The sequence below is a fragment of the Tribolium madens genome, unplaced genomic scaffold (assembly GCF_015345945.1).
Source record: "Tribolium madens isolate multiple individuals breed KSU strain unplaced genomic scaffold, Tmad_KSU_1.1 Scaffold_71;HRSCAF=194;Tcas5.2_LG6, whole genome shotgun sequence".
Taxonomy (NCBI): Eukaryota; Metazoa; Arthropoda; class Insecta; order Coleoptera; family Tenebrionidae; genus Tribolium; species Tribolium madens.
Genome location: NW_025401041.1, coordinates 1,230,802 through 1,243,302, shown reverse-complemented (window position 1 = coordinate 1,243,302; position 12,501 = coordinate 1,230,802). Strand labels below are relative to the sequence as shown.

The 12,501-nt window shown below is 30.6% G+C and overlaps 3 protein-coding genes across 3 annotated transcripts; all 3 read left to right on the top strand.

Annotated features, from left to right (window-relative positions):
- The first annotated feature begins 1,828 nt into the window (after positions 1-1,828).
- On the top strand, positions 1,829-3,280 carry LOC123009424 (acyl-CoA Delta-9 desaturase-like). Its single transcript, XM_044405724.1, has 4 exons — positions 1,829-2,251; positions 2,298-2,634; positions 2,692-2,877; positions 2,928-3,280. The coding sequence occupies exons 1-4, from the start codon at positions 2,095-2,097 to the stop codon at positions 3,166-3,168; spliced, it is 921 nt and encodes a 306-aa protein (XP_044261659.1). The 5' UTR covers positions 1,829-2,094; the 3' UTR covers positions 3,169-3,280.
- A 1,030-nt stretch (positions 3,281-4,310) lies between these two features.
- Positions 4,311-5,196, top strand: LOC123009427. Its single transcript, XM_044405728.1, has 2 exons — positions 4,311-4,526; positions 4,584-5,196. Exons 1-2 carry the CDS (start codon positions 4,494-4,496, stop codon positions 5,151-5,153), a joined length of 603 nt encoding a protein of 200 aa, XP_044261663.1. The 5' UTR covers positions 4,311-4,493; the 3' UTR covers positions 5,154-5,196.
- A 426-nt stretch (positions 5,197-5,622) lies between these two features.
- On the top strand, positions 5,623-11,673 carry LOC123009426. The gene is made up of 4 exons (XM_044405727.1): positions 5,623-5,772; positions 5,823-6,118; positions 9,416-9,722; positions 11,351-11,673. Exons 1-4 carry the CDS (start codon positions 5,737-5,739, stop codon positions 11,567-11,569), a joined length of 858 nt encoding a protein of 285 aa, XP_044261662.1. The 5' UTR covers positions 5,623-5,736; the 3' UTR covers positions 11,570-11,673.
- The last annotated feature ends 828 nt before the right edge of the window (positions 11,674-12,501 follow it).

Sequence of the window (12,501 nt, the reverse complement as noted above, 5' to 3'; positions counted from 1 at the left end):
ATTATAAAGTGGTGTGAAGAAAAAAGAGTTCTAAGATTGAAAGGTTGTGTGTAGAGCGTTTTATTAAAAATGTTATCATCTTACAAACAGTTTTTTTTTATAAAAGTCTATGAAGATAATTTTGGCAGTGCGGTAAAACTGTCACTTTACACTCGTCTGTGCGTAAAATGCTCAGGCGACTGTAAATACAGTCTTTCAATAGGTGTCAATTGTACGTTAATTTGACATTTACATGTCAGGAGGCCAAAAAAGTAATTACCACAGAACAGAGATAAAGGGAAACACGTCTGTCTTTATCTTCCTCAGTTGTCGCTTTTCACATGAACAGAGACTGTAAAAACTGATAAAATCTTCGCACAAAGTGTTAATAATTTTGAAGAAAAATAATCATTTACTGCACTTGACTTTTATAAATCTATAAATAAATTATTTTAAAAACAACACAATGTGAACATCAAATTAAAAAAAGAAACAGAGTACTTAGGTGTTTTATGCACGGCTGACAATTGAAAACGTCATAAGACTAATAACAAATAATTAATTTTTTTATTGATCCTAAGAATATTGTCATTTTCTAAAAATAATTATTTGCAATTTGACAAGAATAACTTTAATCCATTGATTCTTAGAAAAGAAAAATTGAAATCACTGTTTCAAAGTGTTTCAGAAATGTGAGCACTTAAAACTGTAACAGATAGTACTTATACATATTATCTCATTCATTTTACTAATAAATTGCTTACCAAAATCTACCAGCTGATTTTAAAACTATGTCTACGTTATCATTAAACGAAAAAGAATTACAGTCAAATTTAAAAAAAGTGGTCGTCAATGTCATTTACAAAATAAATAAATAATAAACAATATTTAACAACAAAATTGACTTGAAGACAAACCATCAAACTTTATAATACCAAGCAATTTGTTTTTGGAAAAGTAAGTAGGTACGCCCATTTTTGGAACATGGAAAAAATGTTAAAAATATCTATCTGAAGTTATGAGAGTTTAAATTTTGCACTTTGACTCTATTTATTTCTGTGGGAAAAATAATTTTCCAAGTTTTTTTGCTACAGACTATTAGAAGAGAAAAGAAGGAAGCTGTATCCTAAATAGTAACTCTGATTAATGTTATTTATTTACAATATGCCGATTACTAACCTTTTAAAGGTTGTGAAACACGTCATTATATCTCATGAGGAGTAATAACATTACTTCTCTTAGGCGGTAATATGCAGGAAAGCTAACGTTAAGATTACAAAAATACCAGAAATTTTTTTTTACAAATTGTCAAGTTACGCATAATAATTTAACTAAATTAGTAGTCAATTGCTAATCGAACGCAATTTGGATACCCTACTTTGGACCTTAACTTTGTTAGAATTTTATTTTATTCAAATTTTTGACTAAAAATAATGTAATTGTGAATAAAATAGCATACAAATTTCGGTGGTAATGGCATTACCCCTTGTGCTTTATCCGATCTCGAAACTGGCGCCTCTCGATCGTATACATAAACCCTCGGGATAATGCCATATTTACCATCTCGTTTGTAATGTACTATTATTTGTGGTTTTCAATGGCAAAATTTTTGTACCTTTACTAAATAATTATTTATAAAAAAACGTATACAAGATCATCAGTATTATTAAATAGTCATAAACAAATATCAAAAAATAAATGTCAAAATTTTTTAACAGATAAAATTTTTTAAACATTTTTTTTGTCTCTGGTATCTTATCTTACTTGAAATTTTTCTCTGGGGCGCGAGTTCTGGTACACCCTGTATATTATTTAAAAAAATTGGGACATAATTTTTAATCGTCTGAATATGTACATAACTTTATTGTTAAAACATAGCCCAATACTTTTATTCCTACTATTTTTTACTATTTTAAATTTTCTCCCAAAATTTATAAGTTCGGACGGAATGGTTTCATCTACGTGACAGTTTTAATGCCCTGCTATTAAAATACTTTAACCAAACCCAACTTTCTAACACTTAATAAATCCCTTAAGTGTAGATTTTGCGATAATACAAATTTCCATTTCATGAAATTTAGTCTTTTGTAAACAGTTATTCAAGAAACTACAAAAATGTTATTAGACAAAACAGTATCAAATTTAGCATCCAAATTGTTTTCAGGCCAAATTGTGTGGCGTAATGTTGTTCTTTTGCTTATTCTCCACGTTGTTTCTCTTCAAGCTTTTTACTTTGTTCTGACGATAACTAAATGGCGCACACTAATTTTTGGTAAGTACCTTATCTTCATTTAAAAAAATTACATAAAATATCTTAGGATTTACTTTTGGTGCACTAACTGGTCAAGGAATCACAGCAGGGGCCCATCGACTTTGGGCTCATCGTTGCTATAAAGCTAAACTTCCATTAAGAATATTTTTGTGTTTTTTGCAAACTGTGACTTTGCAAAATCCTCTTTATGAATGGGTGAGGGATCATCGAGTTCATCATAAATATACGGATACCAACGCAGATCCACATAATGCAACTCGAGGATTTTTCTTTTCACATATGGGATGGCTGTTGGTACGTAAACACCCAGATGTTATCACTCAAGGGAAAAAATTGGATTTGAGTGATCTCGAAAACGACTCCGTGGTTATGTTTCAAAAAAAGTAAGTGATTTCTTTCTCTCAACTAGAACAAAATTTTACAGTATTTCTTTGAGTCAGGTACTACAAAATTATAGCCCCCGTCTTGAGTCTTATCGTACCAGCTCTAATCCCGTGGTATTTTTTTGAGGAAGATTTATACATATCATGGGTTACAACCTGTGTGCTTCGATACGTTATAACTCTGCATTCCACTTGGGCTGTCAACAGTGTAGCCCATATTTGGGGCAACAAACCATACGATAAGTATGTTTCTATTATAAAATTAGCATTGTTTTTGTTACCTTCATTTTAAGAAACATTAAACCTACAGAGAATATCGCGGTGTCAATTGTTGCGTATGGGGAAGGTTGGCATAATTACCATCATGTTTTTCCATGGGATTATAAAGCAGCTGAATTGGGTAATTACAGAACAAATCTTAGTACTGCATTTATTGACCTCATGGCCAAAATTGGATGGGCTTATGATTTAAAAAGTGTTTCCCCTGAAATGTTAAGACAACGGAAAATGCGGACGGGAGATTGGGATTATTAAACATGCCAAATTTGGGCCTGTTAAGGTTGAAAATGAATCTGTGATTGGGATAAAAAATTATGCTCGTTATTAGATTAATAAAATAAAATTATATTAAATGTAAAATGTACATACATACCTACCTAAAATAATATTTAATAAATAAACTATTAAAGTAACTATTTCTTATTACATTTTATTAAAAACTTGACACTCTAAAAATCACTAGAAATTTCCACAAGAATAATAAAATGGAATAATTTTAAATAAATTACAACTAATGACAGATAAGCTATACCTTCTCTACAAAAAGTACTGAAAAATTTTAAATAAAATAGTACTACGTTATTATTAATCAATTCCCTATTTAATTCCCTATACAGGGTGATTCTTTTAAGTCCTACATTAGAAACTTATTGATTTCTAATGCAGATAGGAATTTAAAATTTTGTTTACAACTCAAATCGACCAGTCTGAGTTTCACTAAATTATTTTTAAAATGGCTAAACTTCCGGAACTATGAGAAATTGGCGCCAACTTTGAAATTTTAAATGGTAATTTTTATTGCATTTTTAAATTCTACTCTTCAAACTGACCAAAACGTACTTTAGCTGTTAGTACTTATCTGCCATAGTTTTTAACATATGTCAATTTTTTGGTCAAAATTTTCATTTGTAAGACTTCATTCAAAACATCACAGCTCTTGAACCCTTTGCGATAAGTGAATAATTTTTTTTGCCTTCAATAAGTGAAGTGATTCTCAATAACTTTTTCAGTTCTAAGTTAAGTGATATAAAAGATACATTTTCTGAAAGCTTTCAATCGTTAAATAATTACGAAACAAGTTTTGTATTATCGATTTTCTCATAAATTATAATAGGTCTATACCATCACTTAAACGTCCATGTGTGTTAATGACAATTAAATAGAATAAGGATCTTCCACTATTTATGCTTACAGTAATTAACCTCGAGTACGGGGTCATGCCCATGCGATATAGAACAAAACAATCGATTCGATCTTACACAACTTCGTATTAAAATTCTGGAATGGTGCATAATCGGCGTCTCCTCCCTGCATACTAAGAAGTACGTGTACAGCACACAATATTTCTTATACAAATGATTAAGAAATATTTTGATTAAATCAACCAACCCATAAAATTTACAATAAATACCGCTAAGATTATTTAAATTTATTGCAAAACATATGGGTCATAGAAAATCTCAAATCGAAGGTTAATTTTCACGAACAAAGCCCATTTGATTAAAATTGTGCAATATGGATATGGTAGGGGGCATGACCAAAATAGACAAGCAAACGTTGTTGTTTTTTCAGATGGCATTATGTTGCTGCTTCGAAGTGTTTCTGTTTTAGTGGTGAGTTTTGTTTTTCTTCAAATTTATACACAATTTAATTTTTTTATATAATTTCAGTTAATTGTGCCAACATTAGCAAAACCTTTCTTGTATAATGCTCCACAAACCTTGACAAGTTTCATCTCTTCAGCATCTGCAGCTTCATCAGGACCGCAAGGAAATATCGCAGATTTGCGACGGCAACCTGCAAAGCTTCAAGATGAAATAGATGATGACTTTTTTAAAGATGAAGAAGACAATCTTCAACAACCAGAAGTGGAAGAAATGCAAAATGATGCTCCACCTAGTTTATTCAGACAAAAAATAAATAAGATTATTCAAAAATATAGATTTTTTTCAAGTTTGACGAATTCAGCTACTCCATCAAATGATGATGATTTTCAACGAGAATTCGATGATTTTGATAAAGAGTACGAAGAGGATGTGAATAAAAATAATTTGACGGAAAATTTAGGGTACTTTTATAATAAACCAGTGAAAAATGCTAAACAAGAAGCAAGTACTAGTCGTTTCAGTCCCGCCAATATTGGTGTGTTTTTCATGGAACTTATTGGTAGTTTAGTGGGGTTAGTTTATGGTGCTGCTGCTCAATTAAATTATCCTGGAACAACAGTCGCTCCAGCTTAGTGTATAATTATTTTTGTGAATAAAGGTGCTGTTATTAAAAAAATGTTTTTTTTTTACGGGTAAGTCCCAATATTGTCTCTGCATTCTTGGAAGTGAACAACATCTAAAGAATTTTGTCGCCTGTTTAAACAATTAAATAAAAAAATATGTAAATATCCTGAAGAAAAAAACGGCACATACTAAAAAGTTCATTAACACATCAAGGTTAACGTAATTCCATCAGTCTGTAAATCAAAACAGTTTAGAGCTGAAATTCCAATCCAACCAACTCGTCTGAATAAAAATACAACTTCGAAAAACTCGTCTTGATTGTAATTTAGAATCCCTATACAGTATGCTCCCAAAATTCAATGTTCCTATAATTAAAAGCCTATTGGGTTACTGTGTCACATTTCCAATAAGTTTCTTGTCCTTCACATCTCTGTGAAGAGAAAAACTCAAGTACCGGTTACAAACATTCAACACGGACAAGTGCCAGCCGAAGAACAGTTATTTCCAGTTGCCCTGTATAAAACACAATTAGACTGCCTTCGTCGATGAATGTTAAACAAGACAGTATGCTTCTGAGTGTCTGCACACTAAAATGTACCACATTTTGTTGATGTTGTTTTGCGCTCAGGCACGTAAGTACCACTCGAAGTACCCCAAAATTTACCCAAAACCCTCCAGACATGTGTGGGAGGACCTCCTAAGGTCGAAAATAAACCAACTTTATTGGACTCGTTTATCCCTGCGAGTATGCAGATCATTGCACATGTTACCGAACTTATGAAGTTTGATCTCAAACCTACGACTGGTACCACTACTACCACTACAACGACAATGCGACCAACTCGGCCTCACAAGCCCGGAATTTATGCTCCGGAAGCGCCACCAGGACCGGAAACCTATTTTGCCAAAGGGTTCACATATGAGGAGTATGTAGATAGACTCAAGTACCCGAGTGGGTACAACTATTTTGACAGGTGAGGCTTTGTCAAAGTGATGTACATATCTCATAATATCTGTGTCGATTTTTGTGTTTCTACTCATAATAAAGATTTATGTACAATTGGTTTCATAAAACACGGGACAAGCTAATTCACATCATGTAATAAATTGACCGACTAATAACTGTAATAATTGACAAAAGTTGCCATAATATTTTTAACCTCTTAATTTAATTTTCCAAAAAATTTTTAAAAACAGTGGTAAAGTGAGGTTTATTCTACTGTCATTGTCACATTTCTTATGAAATCAATTGTACAACATACATTTGGAGGGTTCAAAAGCCAATCAGAGTAAGTCAACTAATTTTTAAAAATGAATAATTAAGCATTTTAAAAATTTGTTGTATAAAAACACAAAGCTTGCAAAGGTGAAAAAAATTCCAAGAGAATTGATAACACATGGCGACGAAAAAAAGTCATGTCGTGACAACTTGAAAAATTATATATCACTTCGTTCGTCTCAGTGAGGCAAATCGAATGCACAAATTTTTTTTTCAAAAAGTCCACACACTCTGGACTAAATATTTTTTTTCTAATTTAAATGAATTTTGAAATTCTTTAACTTTAAAAATTCATTACTCAATAATTATTAGGCCGATTTGCTGCAAATAAAAACCATTATTTAGAATGATATGATATTTGAAATTTAATATTGGCGAACTTCGAAGTAAATCGAAGTACCTAATCTAAAAAAAAAAACTACGAGTAATTTTTTTTCATCATTGCCATCGTGTAGAGCATCCCTTTATTAGTTGGAATCCAAATTTTTAAAAGAATATACCGATTAGTTTTCAAGATATGATTTTTTGAAGTTAAAGTTTGCTAATCAAACATTGCGCCATACAGAAGAAATGCATGTTAATCTTACATAAAATTGCATTTTTATAAAAGTATTTGTTTAAAGACTCTTCTTTTGCTTAAAAATGAACAGTTGCACCTTCTTTGTTGTAATTAGAATAAACAAAAACTATTTGATTACTTAAAACAAACAATGAGTACCGGCCTAATAATTAAAGCGAATAAAGGGTTTCTTTCTTCTAAAAATGACCACTGATCACTGAGCAAAGTTAAAGTATTATAAATTCATTTAAACTAGAAAAAAAATTATTTAGTCCAAAGTCTGTAAACTTTTTTAATTTGATGTAAAATTTGTCAAGTTGTCACAACATGACTTTTTTTTGTCGCCCTGTGTTCTTCTTTGTCCGCGACCATTACATTACATTAGGGAATGTAATAAAATTCCGAAATCATTTTTAATAATAGAAAGTAAAAATTCTCAATCTTGAGATAGAATATTTATTCTGAAACACTTGCTTCTTATGTGTTTTGCATGTATTTTCAGTCTATAACAAGTGAAATTAAAAACTAAATTAATAGTTATTTATTATACAAGACGATAAAGAAATTGTTTATCTACGAGTGAAAAGGTTAAACGAAGTTTAACGAAGTTCAACGAAATCACGATAAACAATCTTTATCTGCAAACGTCACAAAAGTGACCACTTTTATGACTAAATGACACAGGTAAAAGTTTTACTTTTCAGACATGGAGTAAAAACACTGTTTTTAKGCCTAGGCGTTTTCACTTTTACTTGACACTTACTTTGACATTTACCACTGTTGTCTCTTTCTTGTCCCTTTCGCTTTTTCAGAATTTTCTGGAGGGGTACAAGGTATATTATCAGCATTCGACATTTTGCACTATAAACTACACCAGTTATTCACCAGTTAAATCAATCCACACTTGTGAAATCTCAACACAAATTCCGAAACTGACGCGTGACGTTTGTTYTGATTTTATTYCAAAGCGRCCTGATTATTGAGGTGATTTACTTGATTATTGGTGTGTTGCTCTTTTCGTTCCATCTGAATCGTTTGCAGATAAAATAGTATATGTTATTTGGAGTAAAAGTGAGTTTATGTGGCTCAGCTGAATCCATTTGCCTCACTCCGTTCGGCAAAATGAACGTTCAGCTTCGCCACATAAACAATCCCTTTTACTCCTAATAACATAATGTACTATTATCGTTGTGTATAATATTTCGTTTTATTTTGTACTCACCTACCAGAATTTCTTGTGTCTGGCTGATGAATACACTGGTCAGAGTGGAGTAGAAAAAAACTACTTTATTTCACTAGACGATAAAAGACTACTTTATCTACTGAAATTAGTTGATAAAAACACTCTTTCACATAAGTACAAAATAAAAATAAAAATTAAATTTTAATTAAATTAAAAACGATGTAGATACATGTAAGAACATACGTAGGATGAAGTGTCTCATTAAAAAACACAAGTTATTGTAACTTATTCTTGAAACATCTTGTATGTGTTTGTTTTTTGATATTGTTATACAGGGTGGTTGTCACAGGCAAACTTTTACAGAGTGATATACTGTGCTACAGAACAAAATGTCTTAATAAACTTAACTCCCACCCTGACCAAGAAAGAAAAACTTACTTACCTGACTGGAAGTGTGTATATTTTATATTTAAAGTAACATCTTTTTTGAAGTATTTTTTTACAAATTTTACAAACGCTTGAAAAATATTTTGTTTCAACTTAAACATTAGTACGCAATGTAGAAATTGGGCCTTAAATACGTATAATTACGGGAACGCATATTTTACAGTGAATTTAACAATAAATTGTATTTTTGCCTTGATGTTTCTTTCGTTAGGAAAAAAATTATTAAAATTTCTTTGTTCTACAGAGCGTTCCGTTTTTATTGTGACAAATTTGTACAGGTACAGAATATTCAATTTTATGCCAAAAGTTTACCATGAATACGTATTGAAAAATACTACGTATGGCAGTTATTCGTACATCCCTTGAAAGAGGTTTTTAGTAAGTTTTTCCTAATATATTTCAAAAACCATTATAGATAAAATTACAACATTTAGTACAGTTGATAACCTTTATACACCTAAACGAATTCAAAGATCAAATGTTAAAATGTTTAATCAAGGGCGTCCTACACTGAGGAGGTATAGTGCAAAAAGAATTTAATTTTAAATTTTATTGCTGCTTATGGTCTGTAACATAATATGCAAATTTTAAATTGATTTTACTTAAAAACGGTAAGTTGTATCGAAACAACTCAAGAGACCTCCTTTAGTGAGAAGCTAAGGAATTTAGGATTTTGATACAAAGTGGCATTTCTAATTTTTGGAGTGCGAACTTAAGTTACTTCATTAAAGTGTTATAGTTTTATTCTAAATTAATAATTATTTATTAGTCAACACTAATACGATGTATTAACATTAATGCAGATACAAGTTTCCCGTGGAAGAAGAAGGCAGAAGTCTTGGTGACGATGTACCTCAAGAAATCGATCTAGTTTTAGGTAAAAGATTAGGTGATTTATTACGACTGGTCAATAGTATTGAAGAAGTAACCGACATCGAAGACCAAGATCGGCAAGTACAAGATTTTTCGAATTTGTACGACGATTCGGATTTCAGAGTATTGCTTTTGCGACAAAAGAAAAAGCCTCCAACTAGAGCTTACGTCGCGCTTTTATCGCTTTATGACCTCTTGAACAAAGAGTCGAAAAAACTAGGTCTAAATAAATACAGCGTAAGTATATAAATTCCAATATTCAATAAGGTAAAGTTATACAGAATGTTCGGAAATTGGGTGCACAAACTTCTAGGGGTAATTCCATATTTCAAAATATAAAGAAAAGTTCCTATGAACATGGGTCCAAAAAAGACTTTAGAAAGTTACGGCCCTGTAAAGGTGGGCCTTCAAATGTGTTTTTTAAAATTATTTTTGTTGATATTTTAATTAGAAAAACAAAACAACACATGTTTTTTAAAACATTCACGATATCATATTGTTTCAATTACCTCAGTGCGTCGACATAAAGAATGGCCTGTATTTCGAAAACGGTGCCTTCTACATTTTACCAAGAAGACATTTTTTATGAAAGAATGTTTTTTCTATCTTACTATGGTATTAAATTTGCAAAAAGTTTTAAGAGAAAAAAATATTGAGCGATTTTAGCCGCAGCCTCCCTTATTTTGTGCGCCCTTAACCAAGATTCAAAAATTTTATTTATGCCAATCTCAAAAAACCTACGGGTGCGTGGTTTTATTTTTCTAATTAAAATATTAACAAAAATAATTTAAAAGAAAGTACATTTGAAGGCCCTCCTTTACAGGGTCATAACTTTCTAAGGAAGTTTTTTTGGACTCATGTTGATAGGAACTTTCCGTCATATTTTAAGGTATGGAATTACCCCTAGACGTTCGTACACGCAATTTCTGGACACTCTGTATGTATAGCCATTAAGACAACAAAAGTTTTAAACTATGAAACTTATATTGTCTTCAATTTTTTTTCCAATACTAATATTGAATCAGAAATTTTACTAAGTTAAAAAATTGTTGTAAAGAAATTTGTCAAAATAATGTAGAAATTGACAAAATGCCAAGATAAGAATATTTTATGTACTTATAAAATACGTTGCGATTGACGGACGTACCTTATGGAAAAACGTTTTAACGGCAACATAAAAGACCTTAAATGCACCATAGAAAGAGTATAAGATATTAGTGTTGGAAAAAACTATTAAACGTCTAATTTGTTTTGTATTAAAAAACTATTAAAAACTGATAATTGATAATAATTATAAAAAATTGCAATTTGATTGTAAATAATACAGAATGTTAAAAAAAAAGATTGTAAAACATTTAAGGAGGTAATAATATGGACCCAAATAAACAAAAAAGTCTTAATAAATAGGGGTTTGTAAAGTAACGGTTCGGAGATATCGAATGTGAAAAATTATAGGATTCTTACTAGAAGCTTCTCTTTTTTTTGTTTGAACAGTCTGCAAATAAACGTTTTAAAAAAACAAATAATTTTTGATATTTCCGAACCGTTACTTTGCGGCCCCATGTTTATTAAAACTTTTAAGTTTGTTTTGTCCATACTATTAGCTCTTGAAATATTTTACATTTTTTTTAACAACCTACTTAATAGTGGTTATGTGGTTTGAAAAAACTTGCGTGGTTAGAGACCATAAACGTGACTTGCATTATACGATATAAATTGATAACAATTTTGAATGCAAGATATTATGTAGTTAACAAAATTACAAAGTTTTACACTTGATTTATTTTTTTTATTTATATCGATTGCTGAAACACACTGAACTTCCATTCTGTATAGATGCTTGCCTAAAGTAAATTATTTTGCAGGGTTATTCTCAGAAAATCTTAGCTGAGCTTGCGGAAATTTCGACAGGGACATCTTCAGATCAACTGCACGCCGTCCTATCAAAAGTGGTTCAAAGAAGAGACACAGCTAACCCTCAAATTATCAAACGAATCAATGATCTCATCAAAGACTTAGAAGAAAGTAGCAGTTACATAAATGTTGCGTTGCGATATATCCCTCCCTTACCCTTTGTTTTATAAAGATTTTTTTTAACAATAAGTGTTCAAACATTGGCTACAATTGTAAAAAAAATGTACATTGAATGATGTAAAATTATTGTAAAAAAATAAATTATCTTGCCGAAGTCTGGTAGCTGTTTTGATTGCCTGATAGATATAATTTTGTAACTATAATACATACAGGGTGCGTCAAAACCAGGAATATGGAAAAAATGTTAAAAAATTCCATCTATAAAAAATTCGAAGTTATGAGAAACTAAAGTTTGCACCTTGACTTTATTTATTTCTGTTGGAAAAATAATTTTCCAAGTTTTTTTGCCACAGACTATTATAGAAGAGGATACAAGGAAGCTGTATCCTAAATTGTAACTGTGTTTAATGTTATTTGTGGCTTTTATTGGCAAAATGTTTGTACCTTTACTTTATAATTATAAGAAAACATATACCAGATCATCAGTATCATTAAATAGACATTAAAAAATGTCAAATGTCAAAAAATAAATGTCAAATTTTTTTGACAGATATTTTTTTTAAAACATTTGTTCCATATTCCTGGTATCTTTAGGTATCTTCCTGTATAATTAGCAACATGCGTAAACCCGTCCGTTAAATTTAAACGGCCTATTAGGCTGTTACGATGCCATAACAAGCATGGAGACATTACGGATATAATCAAGTAACCATTATTAATTATTCTTTTAACAAATCAAGCAAAAACGATTGGAACAAAATAATGAGAATTAGGTTTTTCGTTGTTTTTTTTACTGGTATATTTTTCATCATTGCATTTTATTTTCAAACTTGTAACACAAGATTTAGCTATTAGCATTTAGTAACTGATATTATCCACTGGGTATTTACCTAAAGATAAAAATAAACAAAATACATTATGATGGTTATTACGTGATTCTCAATTGAATTTTGACTTTCTCCCCATATTTTCAGGAATTATT

What these genes read in the sequence shown, in the direction of transcription:
- LOC123009427 (XM_044405728.1), top strand. Translation starts at nt 4,494, where the DNA reads ATGTTGCTGCTTCGAAGTGTTTCTGTTTTAGTG. An exon ending in GAAGTGTTTCTGTTTTAGTG is followed by an intron (nt 4,527 to 4,583) that starts GTGAGTTTTGTT and finishes ATATAATTTCAG; the next exon opens with TTAATTGTGCCAACATTAGC.
- LOC123009424 (XM_044405724.1), top strand. Translation starts at nt 2,095, where the DNA reads ATGTTATTAGACAAAACAGTATCAAATTTAGCATCCAAATTGTTTTCA. An exon ending in ATGGCGCACACTAATTTTTG is followed by an intron (nt 2,252 to 2,297) that starts GTAAGTACCTTA and finishes AAAATATCTTAG; the next exon opens with GATTTACTTTTGGTGCACTA. An exon ending in GTGGTTATGTTTCAAAAAAA is followed by an intron (nt 2,635 to 2,691) that starts GTAAGTGATTTC and finishes TCTTTGAGTCAG; the next exon opens with GTACTACAAAATTATAGCCC.
- LOC123009426 (XM_044405727.1), top strand. Translation starts at nt 5,737, where the DNA reads ATGTACCACATTTTGTTGATGTTGTTTTGCGCTCAG. An exon ending in TGATGTTGTTTTGCGCTCAG is followed by an intron (nt 5,773 to 5,822) that starts GCACGTAAGTAC and finishes AAAACCCTCCAG; the next exon opens with ACATGTGTGGGAGGACCTCC. An exon ending in TAGGTCTAAATAAATACAGC is followed by an intron (nt 9,723 to 11,350) that starts GTAAGTATATAA and finishes ATTATTTTGCAG; the next exon opens with GGTTATTCTCAGAAAATCTT.